The 24788-nt window shown below is 43.0% G+C and overlaps 3 protein-coding genes and 1 pseudogene across 3 annotated transcripts in view; all 4 read left to right on the top strand.

The window, feature by feature from the left end:
- Nucleotides 1-5774: 5774 nt before the first annotated feature.
- abrab (actin binding Rho activating protein b) lies at nucleotides 5775-7544 on the top strand. The gene is made up of 2 exons (XM_029514720.1): nucleotides 5775-6592; nucleotides 6791-7544. The coding sequence occupies exons 1-2, from the start codon at nucleotides 5853-5855 to the stop codon at nucleotides 7272-7274; spliced, it is 1224 nt and encodes a 407-aa protein (XP_029370580.1). The 5' UTR covers nucleotides 5775-5852; the 3' UTR covers nucleotides 7275-7544.
- Nucleotides 7545-10180: 2636 nt separating this feature from the next.
- On the top strand, nucleotides 10181-11855 carry LOC115050955 (zymogen granule membrane protein 16-like; annotated as a pseudogene).
- A 1817-nt stretch (nucleotides 11856-13672) lies between these two features.
- LOC115050954 (zymogen granule membrane protein 16-like) lies at nucleotides 13673-15413 on the top strand. The gene is made up of 5 exons (XM_029514136.1): nucleotides 13673-13778; nucleotides 13896-13924; nucleotides 14052-14104; nucleotides 14289-14415; nucleotides 14861-15413. The coding sequence occupies exons 3-5, from the start codon at nucleotides 14053-14055 to the stop codon at nucleotides 15183-15185; spliced, it is 504 nt and encodes a 167-aa protein (XP_029369996.1). The 5' UTR covers nucleotides 13673-13778; nucleotides 13896-13924; nucleotide 14052; the 3' UTR covers nucleotides 15186-15413.
- Nucleotides 15414-18844: 3431 nt separating this feature from the next.
- samd12 (sterile alpha motif domain containing 12) overlaps nucleotides 18845-24788 on the top strand; it is an 83553-nt gene continuing 77609 nt past the window's right edge. Inside the window, exon 1 of the mRNA XM_029514852.1 lies at nucleotides 18845-18959. Within this exon, the coding sequence (XP_029370712.1) occupies nucleotides 18899-18959 (61 nt within the window). The 5' untranslated portion in view covers nucleotides 18845-18898. The remainder of the gene's footprint in view (nucleotides 18960-24788) is intronic.

The raw sequence follows: 24788 nt of genomic DNA on the forward strand, positions 1-24788 counted from the left end.
CAGAGGGTGTGAAGCAAAGAGAGGCTGCAGGCCTCGGCAGGAGCCATTCAAACTGATAATAACACAGAGGCTGCTTAGCTGAATGGATTTCCTAAGAGCTTAAAAGTATCAGCTGTAAATTTTGGGTCTCTTCTGGATTTAAGCAAAGGCTGAATCAGCTGATATGAATCCCAGAGAGACTATAAATCAGATTTAGACATCCTGGGAAGTTAAAGCAAGCGGAGCGTTTGCTTTTTTTTTTATTCATACAGTGAAGTGTTATATTATTTGTCGTTTCCTTTGACATTTTATTATGTCATAAATTAGCCAAAAAAACATGGGAAACCAGTATGGAAGTCAAAAAGTATGATATGTTGGATAAAGAAATAAAGATTTAATGGACAGCTCCAGTTTGGGTGTTTTGACCTCAGAGCTCAGTGTCCATAATGTCCTAAAAGGAAACGTTAAGTGTGTGAAGAGTGTGTCGCCAGTTGTTGCTCCAGAGGCCGCTGCGGTCGGAAATAATGAAGTGTGATTGCTGACTGATGCAATATGAGCCAAAAGTAACATGTTTTTATAAGTCCTGTGGTAACAAGAGCATGTCTCAAAAACAAATAGCCGACATGGCTGACGAGCATATTCATTATCTTTAAAATACAGAAGATCCAACGTGCAGATCACCAACATTATTATTATTATTATATTTTTAAAAAATAGATGTTATAATGTGGTTGTTCTTGTTTATTTCACATGATGTTTCTAATTTTGGATAGATTTTTTTTTTTTTTTTTAATCAAAGTTTGTGGCGTGCAAAAGTGAAATTAAGAGGAGAGCAGCTGATAAGCTGCTGCAACATAAAGTGACATTTACAGGGAAAAGAAGCTTGCGGATCCTTGACATGTTTCTTTTTATCCAAAGCGATGGACTGGCGGCCTGTTCAGGGTGACCCCACCCTCGCCCAATGTGAGCTGGGATTGGCTCCAGCGGCCCCCGTGATCCAGAAACAGATAACCGGTAGAAGATGGCTTACATCAATAAAGCTTGAGTCCAGTCGGAAATCTTGGCGTAAATACTAAATATTCAATAAATGGAAGGTGATCTGACAAAAAGTTGGGCCAAAATGCAGAGGAAGTGGTTGCGAAGCATGTTGGGGTTTGAAAGGTGTCCTTCCAAGAGTTGCTCTTGGAAGAGACAAGTCTTTGGGAGATTGTTGAGGACTGAGAGGGCGGCCCCATTCGGTAACTTGTTCCACCGTCGGAGAACCGCAAGACCACTGCGTTGGTCCAAGGAAAGCACTAAAGTGTAAGACATGGGTGCAGACCCAGGAATTACTCTGAATGCAAGCTTTACTGACTTGAATCTCCTTCTGGCAGCTGTTGGTATCCAGTGTTGGTCGATGGGTAGCAGAGTGACGTGCGACCTTTTGGGCTGATCGAAGAAGGGCCTCCGGGTTCGACATGCAGGGAATATAATCATTTTATTTATTTCATAAGTTAAAACGGGTACCAGTGTTTCAGGACAGACCTCCTGCTTTAATGCAGACATAGCTCATGCTGCTCTCCCAGATAACGACAGTAAAATGCATCCGTTTATATTATTATTGCCATGAAATTGGTGACATAACAGTCCGTCTCACCTGTACTTTGTGTTTAATGCTCGTTAGCTAATAAACCCAATAATGAAGGTGTCAAACAGCTTCGACCTTCCAGACATCGTCGTGTCTGACCATGTTAGCATTTAGCTCAAAGCAGCACGGGGCCAAAGAGCCATCAGCATCTATCAGTGAGAGTAAAACATATCTAACATTAAACAGTGCAGTGCAGAGTTTCTACTGTAAACACTTCCCACTTAAGAGAGCTTCTGTTTTTATCTTTTATCGTATTCCTTCGTCCTCCTGCTTCCATCCTCCACATTGTGTAAGACGTTGATGTGAAACCTGCCACATAAATCGAGCCCGGGGACCTTTAACCCTCCTCCAGCCTCTGATGGGTTTGTCTGGCTCCGGCGGCGCTCTCCGTCATCCTGTCGGTTCCACCCTGCAGGAGACCAGGTTTTCTCTCAGCGTCCTGGTCGGCCCTCGCTGACCCCTGTGTTCAGCTAACTTTAATTTACTGACTCTCCAATCTTTATTTATCGGGGCCAAGTGGCACAGCCAAACAATAACATACAGCCTCTTCGGAAGGAAGTATTAGCGGATTACATCGTGGTTTACTTTTCATGGGCCAGGACAGATTTGTGCGGCTGGCTTCCTTGTTGAGGTCAGCATCGGGGAAAGGCAACAACCCTCCGCAGATGGATCAAAAGTGCAGCTCATTGTAGCTATTTCAGACGATTTGTCAACAGCAATATGTTTGACAGTTACAGATGTTATTGTTATTGTGTCTGGAAAAGAGCACCACAATAAAAAATCCTCTCAATCCTGGTTACAGCTGTTCTGTTTAGTGTTTTTTTTTTTTTTTTTTAGCATTCTTGCAAATAAACTCTGTCAAATAAAGCAGATTCACCCATCTAGATCACAGCTCTGAACGTCTCCTGCAAGGACTTTGATCCTGCCCTTGCAACAACAACTCAGAAGAAAGTCTTTCGAAGCACAACCTGGATCAGCATCCCATATAGAGGTCAGCGAAACAAGCTGGAGAGATGCTCATAAAATGCATTCCTGTGCAATTAATGTGGACGGCCAAGACAACAATCCAGCAGCGAGGAAGTAAACAAAGCTGTCCTAACAGTGCAGACGTTAGGAGCAGGAAACACAGGTGCGCTGTCTCCGGATATGGACCTCCTGCTTTATTTGGCCCAGATCATCAGAGCAGCCGGTTATTGAGGAAACGTACCGACTTCCTACTGGCAGCAAACATGTCTTTTTAAAACGCCGAGGAGGACTGAAACCTGAAGACATTGTTCCGTCGGTGACTGAACTCAGCAATCATCCCATCTACACATCAACGGCTCCTGTTGGCTTTTATTTTTCATCTATTATCCAAATTTCAGAACCCCATACTCCTAAAGGTATTGATTACAGACGATTACAAGCTGAGCAGTTTACTGAGCTCTAATTCAAAGTACACTTCTATGTGGTGGTGCCTGAATTTAAGATTTAGATATAAAGGGATGCTGTGAACTTTGTACTGTAGTGTAACGCACTATACTGGCCCAACACTGAAATAATAGTGACCTCTACTGGAGCACTGCTAAACCTGCATCTATTTTCAAATATCCAGGATCAGTTTAAAATAGAAATGCCTGTTACTGTGTCAGTGTGCCATGCTGTACTGCGATGTAGCAGCTTAAAAAATGAAAGCTTAGCTGTGAGGGTGAAAGACGGGTGATTGGTTCTACCTGTTCACTGTATCAGCTGTCGAGCAGGCCGAGCAGCCTCTGAGGTTAATACACAGCTACGCTTGAAAAGTGCTAATTGGGAAGCCAAACAGGGTTTGAGGAGCGGGCCATGGATGTGACAGGCTGTTTCTTAGTTACCCTGACGGACCAGCGCTTCAGATTAGGGATGGATGATTTGCCATCTGCTCTCTGGAGCTAGTGGACAGAGTTGGAAAGGAGACACATCTGATGAAAAATTTCCAACAGTTCAACGAGTAAACAGGGCCGCAGCCTAATTTCAGCAATTTGTTGCTAACACTTCTCTTTTGTCTTCTTCCAAGGCCTACATTTGGGCTTATTTGTTTGATTTGTTTCAGCTTTCTTGGTGTGTGATCCAGCCTTCTTGTTACTGACTTTGAGCCAGTTCGAGACAGTGAAAACATTGTGTGGCCTGAACGATGAGCTGGAGCAAACTGTGAGGGAACATAAAGAGTGTAATGAGGTGATTTTAAAGGGAGACTGTGGAGCTTTAGAAAGAACAGATAACACATCCGTCCTCTTCCAAACAAAACGCTGGATTCATAAGCAGTAAAACTCCAGGGTTTTTTCTGTGACTTTGAACAAGGAAATTAAACACATTTTTTTTTTTGCAGTCTGTTTTCATGATTTTCACTGTAACTAAAAATAAGACAAGGAAGCTGGCATGATTTTTTTTCCCCTTTGCAACCACAGAAATGAAGGTGTAATGCAGCTGTCTGTCCTTGTGGAGGAGCATGAAGCTTCCTCGTGAAGCTCGATGAGTCACTTCCACTCTCTGTGACAGCCTGCAAGCAGCTGCAACTTCATGACCGTGTGAGTGTGCGTGCCAAGCTCTATTTATAAACCTCCAGCGTCCCTCTGCCGCAGATATTAAAAATCAAAACAAAACTGCATTCTGCATGTTCACGTTAAGTGCAGCTCTTAAAGCGGCAATAAACAGCTCTGTCCAAGCTGAAATCTTCAGGAGGACAGTGTTGATGTTAACCGTGCAAAATGACGACAGCCTGCTCTTCAGTGAGTCAACTGAAATCAAATCACCAGCTGCTTTGCAAGACTAAACCGCCTCATGCGTAAGCAGGCGATCCCCTGCAGGTATCACGTTCTTCCCGGGCCGAAGTTGTGTTTCTTCTCTCATCGTGTATTAAGTATCTCTGTCGGTCGTGCTTGCAGCTCTTTCTTTTTTTTTTTTTTTTGACAAGAAGGGTGTTTAAATGTTTTAGTAAAATAACACCTTCCAGGAGATTCAGATTTTCTCTTCACTTTGTTTCCTTTGTGATCTTTGACATCGTGTTTTCTGCACTAAGCATTTGAAGCTATTGACCCGGTTGAACGGTTTGCAGGTACCAGACAGAGGGTGTGGTCTGTTCTTCCGCAATTGAACTTTTCTCGCTCCTTCCTCGTGTTGGGGATAAAAGTCTCTCATCTCACTCATGAAAATCTCCCCATTTCTGTCGTAGCAGTCAAACCTCTGCAGGAAACAGGCACCAGCGTGAGCAGTGATGCCATTCCACTAAAAATTAAATGACATTTACGCCTGTACGACACTACAGCTACAAAGCATTTTCCCTTCTTCTTCATTTTCAGTCCACTTTGAATGTTGTTCTTTTTGTTTGATGATTTTTTTCCCCCTCACTACATTTATTTGAGATTTTACAGATAAAGGGTCCAAAAGGATCATAAAAACATACAATATAATATGATATATTGTTATTCATTGAACTACTTGCATTGGGATGTCACCAGATTTTATTAATTCAGCGCGGTTTTGTAAATTCAATCTTTCAGCCAGATGATGAAACGTTTGGCTGAAAAACAGTCACAATAATTCCCACAGGTGGAAAATACCTACGTTCATTTTTACTCCAACAAACATTGGACTTTAGCTGAATGTTGAAGTGCTGGGTATTTAATTTTCTCACATCAGACGAACTAGTCTAACCTAAAAGAGTGCGAACACTATACAAGCCGAGCCACTGGGAAAAGACATTATGATAAAAGGACACGATCATTTCGTTATCTCCCAGCGTCATGGGAGAGGTCATGAAAATATATGGAGCTCTGTCTTTTTGAGAATGTGGAGTTGAAGTGAGTCACTAAATGTTTCGTTAATTTTTAAAAAGATCTAATACAAAATCCTTGTAAGATAGAAAATTAATCAGGGACATTCTGAGCTGGCAATTTGTCTCTGATGGTCTTTTCATGTTTCCGTGAACTCGCTGGTTAAACTCCTGAACTTCCTGCCCTGTTTACCCTCCGAGTTACAAGCTCTCTGTGATGAAACATGAGTGTGCAGGCTTGACCAGTGTCAGTGAAAGACGATCAGGTCTGTAGCCTGGGATGACAGAAATAGTTTCCAACGGTCATCTTGAGGTTTGCCCTCCCCATTTTAGAGCTGGAGCCGCAAGCGTGAGGGTGGACAGCAGGCAGGGGAAGAAAAACAGAGCGGAAATCAACCAGGTTAATGAGTTTGAGCAAATCTGACAGCTCACTCAGTTGTTGCTTGAATCGAGATAATAATGTCTGACAAACACGGCAGCCAAGGCTCCCCAAGGAAGCCATCCACCAACAGGAACATCAAGAAGCTCCGCACCGTTAGCATGGTTTGCGGCCTGGCGAGAAGCTGGCAGACGTGGGTGACGGAGAACCAGACGAAGCAGGCCAGCGAACCCAGCGGCTGGACCCCATCTTCACTGGGGGGCTCGACGGAGGAGAAGAGGAAGACGTGGGTCCCCAAAGAAACACCTACCTCTCGAATCCAGAAAACGGAAATCCCAAAAAATAACACCGCTACTTCGGAAGAAGCTCAAAAGACATCAGCCCCTCAGAAGAAGTTGGAGGAGGTTGTGACCTCAGCTGAGCCGCTGCTTGAGTCTCGTATCAAGACGAAGCAGGTGGTGAAGACTGTGACCAGCGGGGTTCAGGAGAAAGGTGCAGGCATCGAGCTCCTGACAGAGAAGATCAGGAGGGAAGCTCTTCCATCGGCAGACGAGATTGACAGGCTGCTGAAGAAGAAGAGCTCGCCCACGCGCCGCAGGAAGTGCTCCAGCATGGTGTCGTCGCTCACCAAAAGCTGGAAGCAGGTGGAGAAGGAGCAGCAGCTCGGAGAAGGAGGAGAGACACACAGGAGGGGTGTAGATAAAGAGGAAGAGGAACATGGACATCCTGAGGCGGGAGAGGTGAAAACAGAAACAGAGCCGAACGACAGCGAGGGAGACTCAGAATCAGCAGTGAAGATTAAAAGACCGTCTGTCTCAACGTGAGTATCAGTCAAATGTAACTGTCAGGAAAATATCTAATTCTGTCGTCATCAATTCGGCTGCATCAGTCAAACATCGTGTCATCTAGATATGATTGTGAGTTTTGAGGTCAGCTCTGGCTTCTTGTGTGGTTGGTAAAATTTAAATATCACAGCTTCCTTTGCTTTCAAGAGATTTAGCGTGTTTAACCCTTTTAGGTACAAAAAGGAAGCTGAGGAGGCCAACAAGATTCAGGCTCTTTCCAAGAAATACAGCGCTGTGGGAAACCTCAAGGGTCGCTGGCAGAACTGGGCCTCGGAGCACACGGTCAACCAGAGACTGAACCCCTTCAGCGAGTACTTTGACTACGATTACTCCATGTCTCTGCGCCTCCAAAAGGGCCAGGAGGGCTACGGGCGGCCGAAGGAGGGCACGAAAACAGCAGAGAGGGCCAAACGCGCCGAGCAACACATCCACCGCGAGATCGCCGACATGTGTTACGTGATCAGGACTATGGCGGATCCGGACCCAGACGGAAAGACCCGCATCACGTTCGGGGAGCTGTTTGACCGGTACGTTCGAATCTCCGACAAGGTGGTGGGGATCCTGATGAGAGCCAGGAAACACGGGAAGGTGGCGTTCGAAGGGGAGATGCTGTGGCAGGGCCAGGATGACGGAGTGATCATCACTCTGCTGGTGTGACACTTCCACCTGGGTTGGCTGGCACTGCGGGTCTTGTGAAATAACCTCAGGTGCTATCAGACAGCGCTAAGTGGAGGATTTAAAATACAATTTGGCCCGGGCCTATTCAGCGGACAATTGGAGAACAAAATCACAGGGATAGACTAGCTCGTAGCCTCTGTGTCCGTGTTGACGTGGATTATGGAAGATTTTTTTTTTTTCCTGCTATTTTTGTGGATACTTGAAAATGCTTCCTGTCAAAGTTGCGGATGTGAGAGCTGTAGCTGTCACGCACATGTTTTTAGAAACCCCAAAAGACTTTGAAGTTTTAATTCACAAGCTCCGGAAGCTCCAGAGAGATAATGTCCCGGCTTTGGGCTACTTATGTTTCCATTCAGAGCAGGTTGCGGATTTTCATACATGCCTCTTTTGCACTTTCTTTACAGCTTATTTTAATGGGATATTTAAAGATGTGTTAATGTACCGAATAACAAGCAGCTTTTCCGTCCTCTGTAGCACAGTAATTCAAACCTGCATTGAATTTCATCGCCTGAATTGCTGGAGCTCAGCGTTCATTACACCGAACCGGACACACGGAGAGGAGCAGCACTTTGTTAGACTGAGGCTATAATTAATCTAAAAGATGGCTCTGATTGTCTGGGGGTAAAAAAAAAAAAAAAAGAAAGTTAGTGAGTTTTAGAAGAGTCAGTTGGGGTTTGTAAGAAAACAGAACCCAACTAAAATGAGAAGTTCCTGTTAGTGTTAAACAAATTTTTACATTTGCATTCAATGAATTAGTTTTATCGTAAAAACTAACAAAGAATGAATATTGAGTCAAACTGAAGTCAGAAGTGAAGTCTTGTATGTTCTGTCCTTTATCAAACTTTATTCCAGTATTTGGTTGAGGATAAATATATTGTAAATAACAGTATACAGAGTGTTTTCCTTCTTCTGGCCACTTTGGGACAACAAAACAAAATGTGAACACAACTGCATAATAGCAACGGCTGGGTTGATCTGGGGGAAGTGCTCCCAGACAGTTTCTCATTTATTCCACGGTAATGTGCCGTTTTACAGGCTCATGCTTGGCACACAGAAAGGAAGAATCACACAGGGATGTTCATTATTTTTCGCTCTATAAATTCGTGACGCTCCGTCAGTATTCATGCGAGCAGCAGCCCGGCTGTTCCTCTTTTCTAATCCCGCAGAGCAGATTAAAAAAATAAAGAGCAAGCATGAAACATTCAGCAGACCGTTATTGGAAAATTATGAGTGGGAAACGTTTTTCCATAAAAAAAATAAACATTGAAGAATCAATCCTTTCCTACGCGAGGATTTGTGATTGATTTGATTATCTGCCTGCAGATCGCTGTGTGATTCATTTGTGTGTGTGTGTGTGTGTGTGATTGATGGAGGAATCTGACCTTAATTAAGTTTTGAATGTCAGTGCGTACGCTGACTTTTGTTGCACATGAAGTGGCTCCATTTGGCAGCAGTTAAGTAACCCATTTTTTTACATGAGAGTCGTGTAACGTGATATACACAATTGTGTTTTGATTTGACCATCGTGATGGTTAAATTAGAGTTTGTTTTTTTCTTTAATTCCCCCTTGAAGAATTGGTTTCCAGGAAGAGTCCTTGCAGAAACGTTTAACGTTTCAGCTAAATGGAGATGTGGTATGTGCAGACTGAACTTCTCGGGCAAAGGAAGAGCCTGCTAAATCCAATGTTATGACAGGCAAGGCCGATAAGAATAAAAGCAAAATGGCTGTCACTTCCTGGGAGACCGCCCGGTACGAGAAGCCATGCTGCTTTTGCTACAGATCTTATCTGTTATGAAGAAGTGGAATCTGAACAATGGGACACATCAGACTGACGTCCCGCTGACTGAGGATCCAAAACGAATCTGAGTATTAACATTTCTCCTTTAAAAGGAACCTAACGCAAATAAACGCTGCTGCTTTCCCATCAAAGTCAATGCAGCTTGAACTAAAGCGAAACATTGACCCTGTTCATCAAACAGGTTTATTTTATGTACAGCCCCAAAGTTTGATGTACAAGATAAACAGGGAAGTAGCATGAGAAAAACACACTGCTGGTTTTCACCAATGCAGAGATTGCCGTTCTGATGCCATGTTGACTATCAGAAGCATTCTTGACATGTTGTCGATTGACAACAAAAAAACCACGCCCAGCTGTTTTGATCTGATTTCTATGACATATAAAAACATTAACCCTGCTTTTAAAAAGCTCCATTTTCTGTGCAGTAACAGCAACACAGTTGCCACAACTGTCAGAATGACTTCATATTTTTGTTCATATATTTCATATATATTTTGATTTTTTTTGTCTATTATACATGTCTATTATATAGAAAGGGAGGTGTAATGCTGGCATATGGCAGACATTCCAGTCATGTTATAAACGGCCATGATGAATTTAATAATGCAACAGAAGAAAATGTATGAGAAATCTACAACATTTCCAAAAACACTATTAAGCTTTTCAGGCAATTACACAGTTTATTCATGCGAAGAATGTAAATGTAAAATAAATTAAATAAAAAAAGTTTGTTTACAGTCAAGATCCAATGAAAAGGATTGAATTTAACTTCACTTTTTGTCCACCTATTTTTAATTCCTGCCATTTTTAGGACGTGTTGTGTTTCCTGGATTAGAGTTTTGCATTTCTGATCACAAACTTACATCATACATCCTGGAGCAGTAAAGATCTTACAGCTTACTGCCCTCTCGGATTAATAAAGTATTTCCGATCACATTCCTGGTCTCGCTCTCATACCATACTGTTATCACTCAAATATGCTGTGATGTTTACCATTAAGGAACGTTTCCATGACTCCACTGTCAATCAGGAAGTTAGAAGTGTAATCTTATGTCATTTAAAAAAAAAAAAAAAAGCATCACGTGTGTTCAGGAATCCTGCAGAGAGATATAAGGTGGCAGCTTCTCCACAGGTCAACAGGGAGCCAAAGAAGGTGAAGCTGTAAAAATACATGTTGAAGGCACACTCAGATCTGTAAGTATCTGCTTATTTACAACCTCTCCTGCTAATTGTTATGATTTATTAGATCATTTGCAGATTGTTAATTAAAAAATACAGCCCAAAAAAAAAAGGATCTGATTGTACAAATGCTGAATGTGACACGTGTTTTCTTTCATTTTTATCAGGTGTCTCTCTGTCGTGTAGCGAGGATAAAATTTAACAGGTTCTGACTCCTTTAAAATTCACTCTTTTCACCTCTAACTCACTAACTGCTGGGTAAAATACTGATTTCTGGTGAAATGAATTTGCCTCTTTATCAATCTGTTTCACAGAATGCAGTACGTCCTGTTCTCTTTGCTCACAGCTGTTGTGACGGCTGCCGGTAAGTTTCATTAATCAGTTCAGGGATAAATATTTTAATGTCCAATGAATGCTGCACATAATCGCTTTTTATTGTTTAATTAAAAAACTGTTTCCTGTCAGCTCATGTTTGCATCTCTTTGTCTTTGCAGGCCAAGGTCAGTACTACTCGTATTCTCCCGCCGTGGGCTCGGGAAGTGGAACCGCCTAAAGTCTGAGTGGAGAGGGACGCATAACAGCTGTCCGAGTGTGGGAGGTCAACGGCAACTACATCTACGGGTGAGTATGAAATATATTATCAAACAGGATTTTATAGTGATGATCAGTGTAGCAGTGACTCGAAGCTGGATGATTTTTTTTTTATATTGTCCAAATAATATTGGCCCAAAAAAAGCGAAAACCGGTTTTATTCTATTATCTTAACAGAGAAGAAGTTTTCTTTCCACTGAACAAATAAATCCTGAACTTTGTCACTGTCCTCTGTAAAATTAGATATGATTACTGAAACAAGATTAAATGCTGGATTTAAATTGGACTATTTTTAGCTTTGGATCAATGTGAGCGACTCAGCATTTGAGGCAGAAGGGGAAAACGTCGACTAGTGCAAGTGTCTTTTCCTTCTATCATGTTTTTTTTTTTTTTTTTTTTAATCAGCATCCAGTTCCGTTACGGCTTCTCTTGGTCTCCTGTTGTCGGCTTCAAATACAATCAGCCCCAGGAGATACAGCTGTTTGATGACGAGGCCATCGTGCAGGTTTCTGGGAAGTACGCTCACTACCTGCAGTCGGTGGTCTTCACCACTAACAGGGGCCGCACGCTGCGCGCAGGCCAGCCCTCAGGCCACTCCTTCAACATGTACGCCAACCACAGCAAAGCTGAGCTGCGCCTCATCAGCGGCCGAGTCCACGGAGGCCTCACCTCCATCGCGGCGCACTGGGGCGTCGTGTATCCGGCTGCAAACAGCACTGCTGAGCACTGAGGAGGAGAGGAAATCTGAGCTGTAGCCAACATTTGGACATTAATAAGAACTAACTGTTATGGTACCATCACACTCATCTGTAATCATCTGTGACACTGCTGTTTCCTCTTTCTTGGTGCTTCTTTTGGTGCATTGTAATCATGTAACACGCTGTCGGAGTCCTGATCAGGCCTGTAAGTTCAAATGAACTGTAATTCACATTCCTGTAATAATAAAGAACATAAACAGCAAAATTAAAGTTTGTTGTCACTTGTTGGTTCATTATGTGTCGGTAAAATGAGGAATAATGTGCAGGGCATTATGTGTATTTTCCTTCAGCCAGCTGAGACATTAACGTCATGTTTACGTCATACAGCTGGAGCCAATCCCAGCTCGCTCTGGGTGAGGGGCGGGGTCACGCTGGACAGGTCGCCAGTCCATCACAGGGCCAACACACAGAGACAGACAGAGACCAACAACCACTCACACTCACACTCAGACCTACAGACAACTACAGACGCCCTGTGTGTAACATATTTTTAGTTTGTGATGCTTTTACCTCCCTTTTCTTCTTGAATGAAGAAATACAAATAACATTAATGAGGATTTGGATCAGAGGGTTTCACATTATTCGGGTTAGGGTTAGGTTTTCCTCTGTCTGAACAATTTTTTTACTTCCACATTAATTTGACGACATCTCTGTTTATTTAATGAGAACAACTGCGTCACACAGTCAATGAAAATGAAACCTCCATCTTAAAGAGCTTTTTACGTTGTAGTTTTCCAGGAGAGTTTTTATTTTCGTTTATTTCCCTGCCTTTCTTTATCAAAGTACTCTTAGAGACGTAGATTACTAATCCAGAATGTTTCTGCTCTTATTGACACTCAGGAGGAAATAAATCGAGCATTTCCTCCCAGACAACAAGGAAAATACCTTCACAAATGTATTCCTCATGTCAGTGATCTCTTCCGTAATTTGATCTAAATTAGCTCAGTCAGCTTTATGCATTCATTGTTGGCAGTAAATGCTATTTTGTCCCTTCAACGCACACCTAATTTGTCATCTTGCTGTATTCATCCTAACAATTCACTGCTGAATGGCTCTTTGAATTTAAAAAACTCCAAAACACTTTCTCAGTGTGGCAGTTTTTTACATTTTCAGCTTTACTCAAACCTAATGGAGCTGAAATAAATATTAAATGTAATTCCAGTTCACATTCTTTGAATTCATTTGATTCCCAATCGAGATCCATTGGTTCCCTTGTTAATATGGACTGCTGTGAAATTCAAAATGATAACATTTCCAGCATTCGGTAAAACATACAATTTGTCACAAATAACTACTGAAATATTGTGATTAATCTCGATTTATAAAAATCTATCAGTCTGACATTCCCATTTTAAAAACTTTAGTTTATTCTTATCTTTACACAATACTTTAAATGGCTGCTGCTATTTCTCATAAAGGAACTGCGCCGATTAAAGAAATAATGTGACAAATTTTAAAATGTGCTCACATTTTCTCTCTCTCTCTCTTTTTTTTTATTGATACCGTCCTCAATCTTGTCTAATGAGACATCAGAAGATTATCTTAGCTTAGCATGAAGACTGGAGGCATGGGGAAACAAGAAGTCATTTACAGTAATTGAATAATTATTCTAAGTACTTCCTGCAAGGTTGCATTGCTTCCAGTGTTAATAGCTGCCAATGTGTCTGTAGGCTGATCATTTTTTGCAATTAAATAAATAAACTTAAATGGCAATTATTTGAAATTAAAATCGAGTTGAGAGCCATGTTTGCCAACAATGAAAACTTTACCATCAGTCATTGCCGTAAAAGTTTTTATTCTCTATTTCTTTACAACACACGCTCTTGTTTGATTTGGCGAAGGGTTAGGATTGCATTCCTTTGCTCGTCACCTCGTCTTAAACAACTGACCCATGAAACATATTTTCGCATCAAGCCAACAGGCTGTGAGCTTTGCTGACAGACAAACTGGAAATAGCAAGGTCATAAATTGATTCCTTTCAATTTAGATCATCAAGGGAGGAGTTGGTTGTCACGGATGGGCTCATTAATAAAGAATGTTACCAAAATGTAATGAAAACTGAAACACTGACACGATAAAAGCAGAACACTGACAGGAGCTGAAGCTTCACACACCAAAGCCGTGACTAACATACAGCACGCTGGGATTCTTCATCTGTAAGCGTTTGCTTTGATCTCCTTTTAATTGCTATTACTTCCATTTTGAACAGTCACCTCTCAGTGAAGGAGATTTGGGAAAACATACACTGACGCTCTTTGGTTCTCTGTCCACAGGTGATCGTTTTGGAAAACAGAAAGTACAAGTAAATATTCTGATTATTTTTCTGTGTTCAGTTTTACCTCAATACCTGCTGGGAAAAATTCAATTTCTCATTCAATAATTCTGCCCCATTATGCATTTATTTATTTATTTATGTATTTATTTCACAGAATGCAGTACATTGCCGTCTTGGCTTTGCTTCTAGCTTCTGTTCTGGCTGATGGTAAGTTTGATTAATCACCATTGTGCATGCGTGTTAAGTTTGACAGTATGCTGACCTGCGCCGCGCCCACAAAATGTGCTACATCAATTTATTTGCTCAGTTTGAGTCGCAAAACAAAAATAATATGTAATAATTCATTCTGAATGAAGAACGAGCTCATGCTTGAATGCCTTTGCCTTCGCAGGCCAGCCTCAGTACTACTCTTACTCCCCGGCTGTGGGCTCAGGAAGTGGCGTGTCCTACAGTCTGAGCGGAGAGGGCCGTATCACGGCCATCAGAGTGTGGGATAACAACAACGGCTACATCTACGGGTGAATATCACATTCATTTCAGTCGTGTACCTTTTAAGTTCTCACACTGGCTGGATATAGATGATGATCATAAATAAAGCAATGACTTCAATTTGTATTGTTTTGTTCTTGTTGTTGCTGTTGTTGTTATTCAAATGATACAGGCCTAGTAAAAGGTTCAAATCTGTGTGTGCATCTCAAGACTTCCCCGTCCTCTCCGTAATTGTTACTGAAACATTAACAGTAGATCTAGATGGCAAGCATTTGAAAATGTCAATGGCCATGTTGTTTGTAATGAAAGATATTTCAACGATTCAGGTTTATTTTAGAGATGGTGTTACAGGAATGCTAATAATGGTTTCTACTCAAAGGAAGTCTGTGCTAAAAGGTGGGGCATATGAAATAAAGTCTTGGGAATAGATTACTTCACCAACGTGATATATTTGTCTGTTTTTTCCTTAATCAGCATCCAGTTCCGCTACGGCTTCATCTGGTCCCCTTTGGTTGGCCGCAAGATCAACAATGCCCAGGAGATACAGCTGTTTGATGACGAGGCCATCGTGCAGGTTTCTGGGAAGTACGCTCACTACCTGCAGTCGGTGGTCTTCACCACTAACAGGGGCCGCACGCTGCGCGCAGGCCAGCCCTCAGGCCACTCCTTCAACATGTACGCCAACCACAGCAAAGCTGAGCTGCGCCTCATCAGCGGCCGAGTCCACGGAGGCCTCACCTCCATCGCGACGCACTGGGGCGTCGTGTATCCGGCTGCAAACAGCACTGCTGAGCACTGAGGAGGAGAGGAAATCTGAGCTGTAGCCAACATTTGGACATTAATAAGAACTAACTGTTATGGTACCATCACACTCATCTGTAATCATGTGACACTGCTGTTTCCTCTTTCTTGGTGCTTCTTTTGGTGCATTGTAATCATGTAACACGCTGTCGGAGTCCTGATCAGGCCTGTAAGTTCAAATGAACTGTAATTCACATTGCTGTAATAATAAAGAAGTACATAAACAGCAAAATTAAAGTTTGTTGTCACTTATTGGTTCATTATGTGTCGGTAAAATGAGGAATGTCTGGAGGAATAATGCATAAACAGCCACATTTGGATGAAAAGGTTTCATGTTATTTGCATTAGTCGATGTGGAATTCTGAATATTTGTCTGAACTCAAAATAGTCTTATTTGCATATTCATTTGGCAACACCCCTCTGGGTTTTTCCGGAGTTTCTTACTTCTCCTGTCCTTCTATATCTCACTTCTTGTAAATATTATTCAGATACACAGATTACTAATCCAGCAGCTATCTGCTTGAATGGGCGCTTCCACTAAAACACACAGGAAAATACCTTCACAAGTGCGCTCATCACGTCAGTGGGTTGTTCTTTACAAACTTCACATTACTGCTGCCCTGTCTCACTGACCCTGTCTGCACCAGTTAAAGGGATAAACTGTCAACAAGTTGTGATGCCATGCGGAGTTTTTTTTTTTTTTTTTTTTTTTTTTAATCTGTTTTTTTTTTGGCAGTGTTTTAATGGTTTTGAGTGTTAATTGCTGCAAAGCTGCTTGTAGGCTAAATTATTTCCTCATTTTATTTGTTTATTTATTATTTTTACAGATCCAGCCTGGCAGTTTCCGTCACTTTCATCAAGATAAGAGGCGAAGAGTGATCCCGGGATGAGGCTTGCATCAGGGTCTGCACGATTGGGTATGTGATGGTGGCCATTGAAAACGTATGCTGGTGCTTCCCTTTTGTAGGGCCGAGTTCAGTGCAGCTTAGATGTTTCTGGTTCGACAGCACCACACCAACGATGTGACCAGTTAGTCTGCAGGTTCTTGTTCACTCTGAGAGATTATATCGTATCACCCAAAGCTGATGAATACAGTGTGAACATCATTATATTTGTTCCTACCGCTGACAAGAACCTGACTTTTAGTGAGTGAGCAGGTTTTTAGATCAGCAGAAATGAGGCTTTGGATTCACGAGTTCAACGTTGTGGTGGCCAATTTGAAGAATACGGCTTTAAGATGGAGAAAGAAAAGCATTATAGAGATGTCGAAGTTTTAATGTCTTCTTTATTTGGATTTAAACTGTAAAGTGACGTACTAAGTTTTGAATTTTTTTTTTTTTGTGGCAGTCTATGTTTAGTTTTCAGAGACTCATGAATCACACAGTTTCCCCTCTTCGTTCTTCATGACACGCACACTGTAAGTGTCTGAGTGGATACTTCAGAAAAACTGTTCAGGTATATCGGTCATACCTTAAAACAAAAGAAGAAATCAGGAAGAAGTCAGAAAAACATTCCAATACACGGACATCTGAGCTTGTGTGTGAGCTGGCATGCTTCCCCATACTGTGACAGAGAATACGCGTTACGAGAATCAAAAGCACATAAAAGATGGAACAACAACAGGTTCAGAATAATACATGAACCTGCTGATCTGATGTGGACTTGCAAGACCTGTAACACCCGTCTAGACTCTGTCCTTTTGCTTTCACTCAGCTGGATTTTTGGCTCACGCTGTCACTATGTTCAGTCTTTTTGAGCGCTCCATTTGATGACAGAATGAGTTACAACATACTGCACAGTTACCGCTCACCTCTAAGTACCGTCATCTTGCTTCCAGCAGTTTAATGCAGAAATGATTCATTCCTAAGAAATATAATAGATCATCAGGATAATAATCAGGATTATCTAAATGCACAAAGAAATGATTAATGTTACAGTGTGGCAGACGTATTGTTCTTGCAAAGCAGAATGGAAGAATAAACAGTACCTTCACCTTAGTTAACCTTTGACCTCTGTCTTCACTTGTGTGACTCCGGGGGTCACATAAACAAACTGAGCTGGAGGCATTTGTTTCTGAATCAGATTGTGGATAAAAAGCCAGATTCTTCTTTCAGTTCAAACTTTTGCCGTTGATATTTCCCTTTCACTGCCTCATTGCGATGTAAGATTGGTGCTCTGTGTTTTCTATATTTTTGGGAAATACTTGACAGCCAGGCATTAGCTGTTGGGGTGTCACTGTCATGACATCTCTGTGTATGCCACATGAAGCTCCCCCAAGTTCATCTTAAAATCTCGTTTGTTTAATCGATATAATTTCAGACGGGCTATGTGCTGGTGAGGTGCGAAGACTTCCTGTATTTTCATCGCCATGATGTTGCCAGGCAACCAATAGAGACTGCTGGCTTGTGTCTGTAATCACCGAGTCCTCATTACTGTCTATTCAGGGACATCTATATAGATGATGATTTATGCCGGACACCTCTTAGGTCATTTTCTCCATTATTCTGCCTTTCAATGTGAGCCCAGTGCATGATGGGAAATGTAGCTTAGTTAGTGACCAGCAGTTGTGCACTATGGATTGTGGGATACTTTGAGTATTTTCATCATATGTTCACATTTCTTTTTCCTCAAACTTTATTCCTGCAGATCATGAATTGAATCAAATGCACTTTGATGGATTGTGCTCCTTTTATTACAGCGATTTTCCAAGACAAAAAAAAAAAACAAAAACAAAACAAAAGAAAAAACTTAGAAACTTCTTTTTTTCCCCTCCCTCTCTCTCTCTCTCTCTCTCCCCCCCCCCCCCAGCCACAGGAAGCCTCCACTTCCCATGATCCTTAGCGGCGCGGCAGCAGCTGTGCGCTCCTGCTCGCCCGCAGCAAAGTGATGATAACACGCCAAACAAGGTACAATGAGGGAGCGTTGACTTTTCCATTTCGTCAGCTCTCCTCCCCCCCCCCCCCTCTATTTTTTGCGAGTGATGCCCAAATCTGTGGAGAGGCACAATGGCTGTTGAAGGTAAGACGCTTCACCCTGACCTGCCCACGGTGGCACGTCCGATTTCTTTGTGTCGCTTTCGTGCAAAGATTTAAAAACAAGACAGAGACGGGCTCCTAGTCTGAGCTGATCTCACAGCCTCAGCTCTCTGTGCATCACACACAGCCTGTCCTGGTTCCTGCTCTGCTCTTTTCTTCCGCTGTGTGACAAATTAAAAACGACAAACCGCTTCACGGTCACCGGCCATAAACACGCGTGTTTGACGCGCAGCCGCTTTCCGTCCGCGTCTGTACGCGGTCCGGATACACCGCCGGGTAACAGGTCTGAGACCGGGGAGGGAGGGGGGGCTGTTGGCGTAACCCTGTCCCGGTCTGGAGGATCCTTTTGAGGGAGGGACTGGGGGGGCGAAGTGGTGGTCCTGCTGTGAGACAACCACCGCTGTTTCTTGGATCATTGTCTCCCGGAGCGCCGATATGTGCGCACGACCTGAAGCACAAAACCAGTCCGGTTGAGACTGCTCATCTGGCAGCAGGTGTAGTGACATGTGGACCGGGGAGGGGGGAAGAAGTCTCTCTCTCTCTCTCTCTCTCTCTCTCTCTTTCTCTCTCCCCCCCCCCCCCCCCCCCCATGTGATTGGTGTTGAGTAGTTAGTGGAGGCGCTCCGGACATTACAGTAAGAGCTGAGGGGGAAAAGTGACAAGTCGGTGAGGCGGGATGCTCGGCCAGTCTCCTCACCTTATCGGAGGCATCTTGTGGATCCAGAATCCAATGAGAGGTATGCTGGAAGGGGGGGGGGGGGGGGTCCACATGCATGCAGTGGGACTATTTGAGGGTTTTTCTGTGCCATCTCCCTGTTCTTGTGTGTTGTTCCTGATGCAGGTGTGAGTGGTATGTCTGTGGCACTCCTACATTCCTGCCCCAGATCAGGTTATTCATCTCTGACAGCCATTCCAGCCGACACCAGAGTGTCCACACATGCACACATACTTGACCTGGACCTGTCTCTCCTGTTTCCCCCGTGTGGGTTTGTTTGTGTTTGTGTGTGTATTCTGCGTGGATGCTGCGTTTTGACAGTCACATCTTTTCTTGCACCCACATTCACGGCAGCGAGGTGAATCTGCATGCAGAGGATTATTGTTGTTCTGCAGAACGCTTCTGCTTGTTCTTCTCATGCTGACAACCCAAAATAGACACATGTTGGCATGCAAAGACAAACATTTTAGATCATAGTGGGCTATTGATGAGCTGAGCTTTAACATCTTTTTACAGTTTTTGTCCCCTCAGGCTTACTCAGGGAGTAACTTGGTTACTTGGGGGGGGTACGAAAAGCCCCTCAAGCTCCCCTCCAGCTTCCGCCCCTTCCTGCTGTACTTTATTTTGAAACATCTGCTCTCCTTGTATCTTTAAGGCATCTCTTCCAAGTTGCACCTTTCTGGCTCTGATGTTGTAACTTCTTCATGGTGCTGACAGCTGACCTACAGGTGTTTTTAAAAAAAAAAAAAAGCCCCTCGTTTCAAAGCATGAAATATGTATCCAATGATTTATAGGGAACAGCAGCTACACAGCCAACCCTCCAGCAACCCCCCCCCCCCCCCGTACAGTTTCATTCATGCAGCTCTCGAGATTCATTTCTGGAAGCTGAAAGCTGCCTGCAGATGCACACTTTTGCTCCAGTGCTGAATAGTTTATCTGTTATCCAGTTTGATCCCTCTCTTCCACCCTTTTCTCATCTATTTTAATCTGGCTATCCTTGAATAAGACCAACATGGAGGAAGTTTAACGGTATCACTTTTTTTCTTATGAATAAAATTGTCAGGGAGAAGAATAATTTCTGCTCCCTGTAACCATGAAATTCCCAAGTTATTCCACCACTGTCACCTCGTCTCTCACAACTAATACTGTAAGATGCCAGAGATACTGTAATGTACTGATGGCATTTAGGAAGAGTAGCCCAATGTCTGAAAAATCTTTCTTTTGTGTCATTGCTGTGAAAATGCAAAGTGTGAAATACAGTGTCAATCCGATCTGCGACTTGAGCAGTTCAGCTGTCAATACGGCAACTCCGGGTTTTCAGTTGTGATTCACTGACTTGTGCCACAAAGAGACTAATGAATTGTGAGTCACGTCACTATTCACTGAAGCTGCAATAACTAATACATTAGCTAGAATGTGGGAAAAGACTTTAAACAAAATTAAAGTGTGGCTTAAACGATTTGAAATCTTGATGCTCGAGCCACTTTACTTGAATATTTCCATTTGCCTTGTGCTTCTTCGTTGCACTTCAGAGAGAAATACCACAAAAATCTCTCGTGCATTCCCCTTTTTCTGTGACAGCTATAATATCTTGTCAGATTTAAACTCAACATGAAAAATACTCAATGAGCTTTTATGGTTCGCCGTACTGGCACCTTACAAGAGTGGACTGTACATTTGAGGCCGCCTGTCAAATTTCAAATAGATAAGGTGATGTATCCTTTTGTGTCCATGCATGATCTCACAACATCCCAGATTTATGTTGTGACCTTTTGCGGTGCGATGGGGGGGCAGACCCAGAGGGAAGGTACCGCTGGCCAGCACCATATTTATTTTATTGTATTGACATTTTCGCTAAACTAAAGGATCTTAATCAGCGACTACTATCTTTGACGGTCAAAGAACCCTTTCTGTCCAGAAAAGTGTGACAAAGTCTGTCACAAATCATCCAGTTTTTGTGGTGTTCCTATCGGCTTCCTTTAAAGGAGATACTTCCATACTGGAGACAGAGCTGCAGCCGGGCGGTGGATAACTCATCTCCGTTTCTAAATTTGCCAGATAGCTGTAAAGTCCGGTGTTCCAATTAGAGCTGTTTTTGTTTATTTCTCCGGGGGAGAAGTAAAGCTGTCCCCGTGGATGGCCAAACGGCACTGCCATCTCTTCTCATTTCAGAAAGAAGTGACGTTGAGGAGAGATCACAACTCTGCACTGTCACTGTTTTCTGTTCCAGTGCTCCGCCAACCCGAATAAAATAGAATATAGGTCAGCTGTTTAATAATGTATAACACATGAGAAGACAATAAGCTCTTTTTCAAGTGCTATTTTGCAGACATTATCTTTATTTTGGAGGATATTTTTACTGGATTTTATGTGTTTGGGGAATTCAGTTTCTGTGCAAGACAGCATTAAAAAAAAAAATTCACAGATTTTTGCAGGAGTCTGGACTTCATACTTAAAGTTGGCAAAGCCTCTGGAGTGAGTTTTCACCAGTGCCTGTAACAGTGTGAAATTTTAGAAAAGCAGTTTTGTTCAAATTAGATGCAGACTGTGTTGCTATTACTGTTGGAGATCTGAGTGGGATAGTTACATTTTGAGCATGTTGGACACTGAGGACTCTGAGAGCTTCCCATCATCCGTGTTGGAGAAGTTGGATGGCTTAGGTAGAGGTCCTTACACGTTCCTGTGCAAAAACAGCAGCTGTTCACGTGCAGCTACAAAAACACAGCTGGTCTCAGATACAAATATAGACTCATATCGCTCTTGATTGCACCAGTCAGGCTCTGCAATCACACTTACTTTTTTAAGGTTTGCTGATGACAAAGATTTAGATCAGCATGGATGGGGCGTGGTGGTCAGAAGTACTGTGACTGTGATGCTGTCACTGCATTAGCAGCGTCTGTTTTACGCTGGTGAAGAACTGGTTTGGGTTTATAATATTATATTCATACTGTTGCATGTGGTTGAAAAGTGGTGTCAGACATGGGGGGGGGGGGGGGGGGGGAAGAGCCAGAGGAGGAAGTTCAAATCCTTTATCGCCTCCACACAGCTGGCCCATCACTGTGTGAAGGGGATGTGCATGTCAGATTGGCAGTCTGCAAAGTTAGAGAAATGGTCGGACACAGATTTCTAATCCAGCGTCAGGAATGTGTCCAGGGACTTATTTTGGTAGAGGCTTCTCTGTCGGACACCCGTTCTGATGGAGACCGACAACAGCTTTGTGTCCAAAATGCAGCCTCACTCACTGATTTCAGTGTGACCACCACGCCGGCACCAGCTGACAGGTACGACCCTGCAGACGCCCGTTTGACCTGAACAGCTATTGTTTCATAACGGCACAGACACACATGTGACAGAAGCATGTGGATGATGATGGTGGATATCTACACTCCGACAACTGGACCTCCTCCCCGGCCATAGCAGTGTTTACCCCAGCGGCTGAAGTTATTAACTCCCTTCTCCTCTTCCTTGCCTCTGTGCATTAAGCCTCCTTGATATGCCCTGCCCTGCTCTGCCTGACTGTGCACCCATTCAGAAAAACTCATTTCACATCCACCCCCCGCCTCCGAATCTAGACCAGAAGTAGGCTCAGTAGACTAAACCTGTTTATTTCAATCAGTGGAATAAGATTACATCTTTGTCAAGTTAATCAGGAGATACCTCCGTGAAGGGGCATCTCACCAACTTTACTCTGCGGGAATGTGATGAAGCTGACAGAAGACGTTGCAAATGTCAAAAGAGAGCAGCGTTGTGTAATCATCCCTCGGGTGGACCGACAGCCATATTTGATGCACCACAGTAAAGTGCTGCTGCCTGGAATTTAGAGCGAGAGCTAAGCGGAAAATAAAAATAGAAAATAAAAACAGAAGTAGTGGCCACGTCAACACTAACCTATGAGTCCCCTCTTCTCAACACTTCCAGAGACTCTCTTGCATGATTGATCTACAGTACACTGCAAACGAGAAGATGAATACTGTCTAATAATGCCAGAGGTTTACAGACTGCTGCCATTCTATTGGATCTGTCTCTGGACAGTCTCTGGTGCTTGCAGCACGCGCAGCTTGCATCAATCTGTCTGACTGTCAGCTTGAGAGAAAAGCATCCAAGGGAAGGTAACCTCTCTGGGCCTGGTGGACACCGCTGAGTTGGGTTTCACGAAACATTGCCCCCTCTTGGTTTCACCAGAACCTGGCGGAGTCAACTTGTACACAAGTTCAAATTTGAATGCCTATTGATGCTCTTTGTCGTGTGCGCTAGTGGAAATATCAAATCTCTAAAATGTTACCTGCTTCTCCGACAGAGAATAACGCTAATAAAAATAAACCTCCCATAATTGAATTCAGAACTATATCCTGGTGATTTACTGAAACAGCATGCAGTTGAAATTTAAAAATTAAATTACGTTATAATAACCTGTGAACTTTTAGCTATTTCTCAATTCGTGTCTACACCTGCAGGAAGCCGTCTGCCTCGCTGTCACCTGTAGCCTCCAGATGCTGTTATTCCATCCACCTGACAAAGACACACTGTGCGTCGTTTCTACACTCGAGACACTTTTTGCACGTGCAAGCAGATTTGAAAGGGAATGGGTGTTTTGAATGTGATCAGATGAGGGGAGGCATAATGGATCGAAAAGTGCAGGCTTGTGTTGTCTTGCTTTTTGTTTTGTTTTTTTTTAAGTGCACTGCACCATTAACCTGGCTGACATTGTTGGTCATTGTCTGTGTCAGAACAAAACCTACTGTACACAGTAGCTCCACTGACATGAGGTATGAACGTCAGCCAAATTAAACCGAAGGGAAAAGATGTATATTGCAGGATGTTCTAGTCATTTTGTTGCTCTTTCCCCAACAAAGCACTTCCGCTCATTTTTTTTTTTGTGAGTGTGTTTGTGTGTATATTTCACTCTCAAATGTCAACCTTTTGTGATTTTTTTTTTTTTTTTTTTGTGAAGACTCTGCAGCATTTGGCACCCTGTTGTGTTGAGTGCAGAAACTTGGCAGTGTGTCAGCCCCGGTCCCTGATGACCACGGAGTTCTCTGGGCTCCATTCTGCCGACTGATTGAAGCTGCAGAGCCGAGACCGTTTGCGTTACAGTGGCCACAGATGGAGGGAGTCAATGTCAGGTGAAGTCTGTCATTATGGTGTAGCAGGGCTGCTGCAGAGGTGATTGTATGACATCTTCAAAGGTGCCGCTGGAGATGGGTACTGATGGAAAACGTCATTTAAATACTTCTTAAAAGTTATGAAGCAAGGCCATACGAGTGGGAGCATTTCTGGTACTTATCAGATTTAGTCAGGCTGCAATAATAATCTGGTAAATCGCATGCAAACTGACTGAAATGTCAACAGCAACCAAACTGATATAGATCTTATGGTGCTGGCGTTTTTAGGGGTGGGGACAACAACACAGCTAATTTCATCAGGAACATGAAGGGAAAAACGCACAAGAAGCTCTGAGGGGCTCAAATGAGCTGCCCGTGCAGCAAACATCAGGGGATGTTTGTGTGAGCATCGGAGCTTTAATATCAGGATAATGCTCTCAGGTGGCGGGGGCGCATATTGTATGGAGTATAATGTCTGTGATACTGACAACATTGTAATGCTTCAGCTAAATAGGTAGATATCTCACATGCCTGAGTGGGAAATAATGTAAAAAAAAAAGCCTAAAAATAGCTCCTTTTGATTTGGATTGGTCACATCATGGCAGCTTTGTGAGATACCATCAGCCGCACTGCGTCATCTTCTCTCTCTCTCTCTTTTTTTTTTTTTTTTTTTGGCAGTAGTATTTGCGTTGTGCTTTTATGCTGGCACTATAGGTGTCTTTGATTAGGCCTGACATTGAGATTCTTTG

This window comes from Echeneis naucrates, chromosome 11, assembly GCF_900963305.1.
Source record: "Echeneis naucrates chromosome 11, fEcheNa1.1, whole genome shotgun sequence".
In the NCBI taxonomy this organism is placed as follows: Eukaryota; Metazoa; Chordata; class Actinopteri; order Carangiformes; family Echeneidae; genus Echeneis; species Echeneis naucrates.

Excerpts from the sequence above, each read along its gene's own strand:
- abrab (XM_029514720.1), top strand. The coding sequence starts at position 5,853 with ATGTCTGACAAACACGGCAGCCAAGGCTCCCCAAGGAAGCCATCCACC. Across the intron at positions 6,593-6,790 it reads AAAAGACCGTCTGTCTCAAC|GTACAAAAAGGAAGCTGAGG; the intron begins GTGAGTATCAGT and ends TAACCCTTTTAG.
- LOC115050954 (XM_029514136.1), top strand. The coding sequence starts at position 14,053 with ATGCAGTACATTGCCGTCTTGGCTTTGCTTCTAGCTTCTGTTCTGGCT. Across the intron at positions 14,105-14,288 it reads AGCTTCTGTTCTGGCTGATG|GCCAGCCTCAGTACTACTCT; the intron begins GTAAGTTTGATT and ends TTGCCTTCGCAG. Across the intron at positions 14,416-14,860 it reads AACAACGGCTACATCTACGG|CATCCAGTTCCGCTACGGCT; the intron begins GTGAATATCACA and ends TTCCTTAATCAG.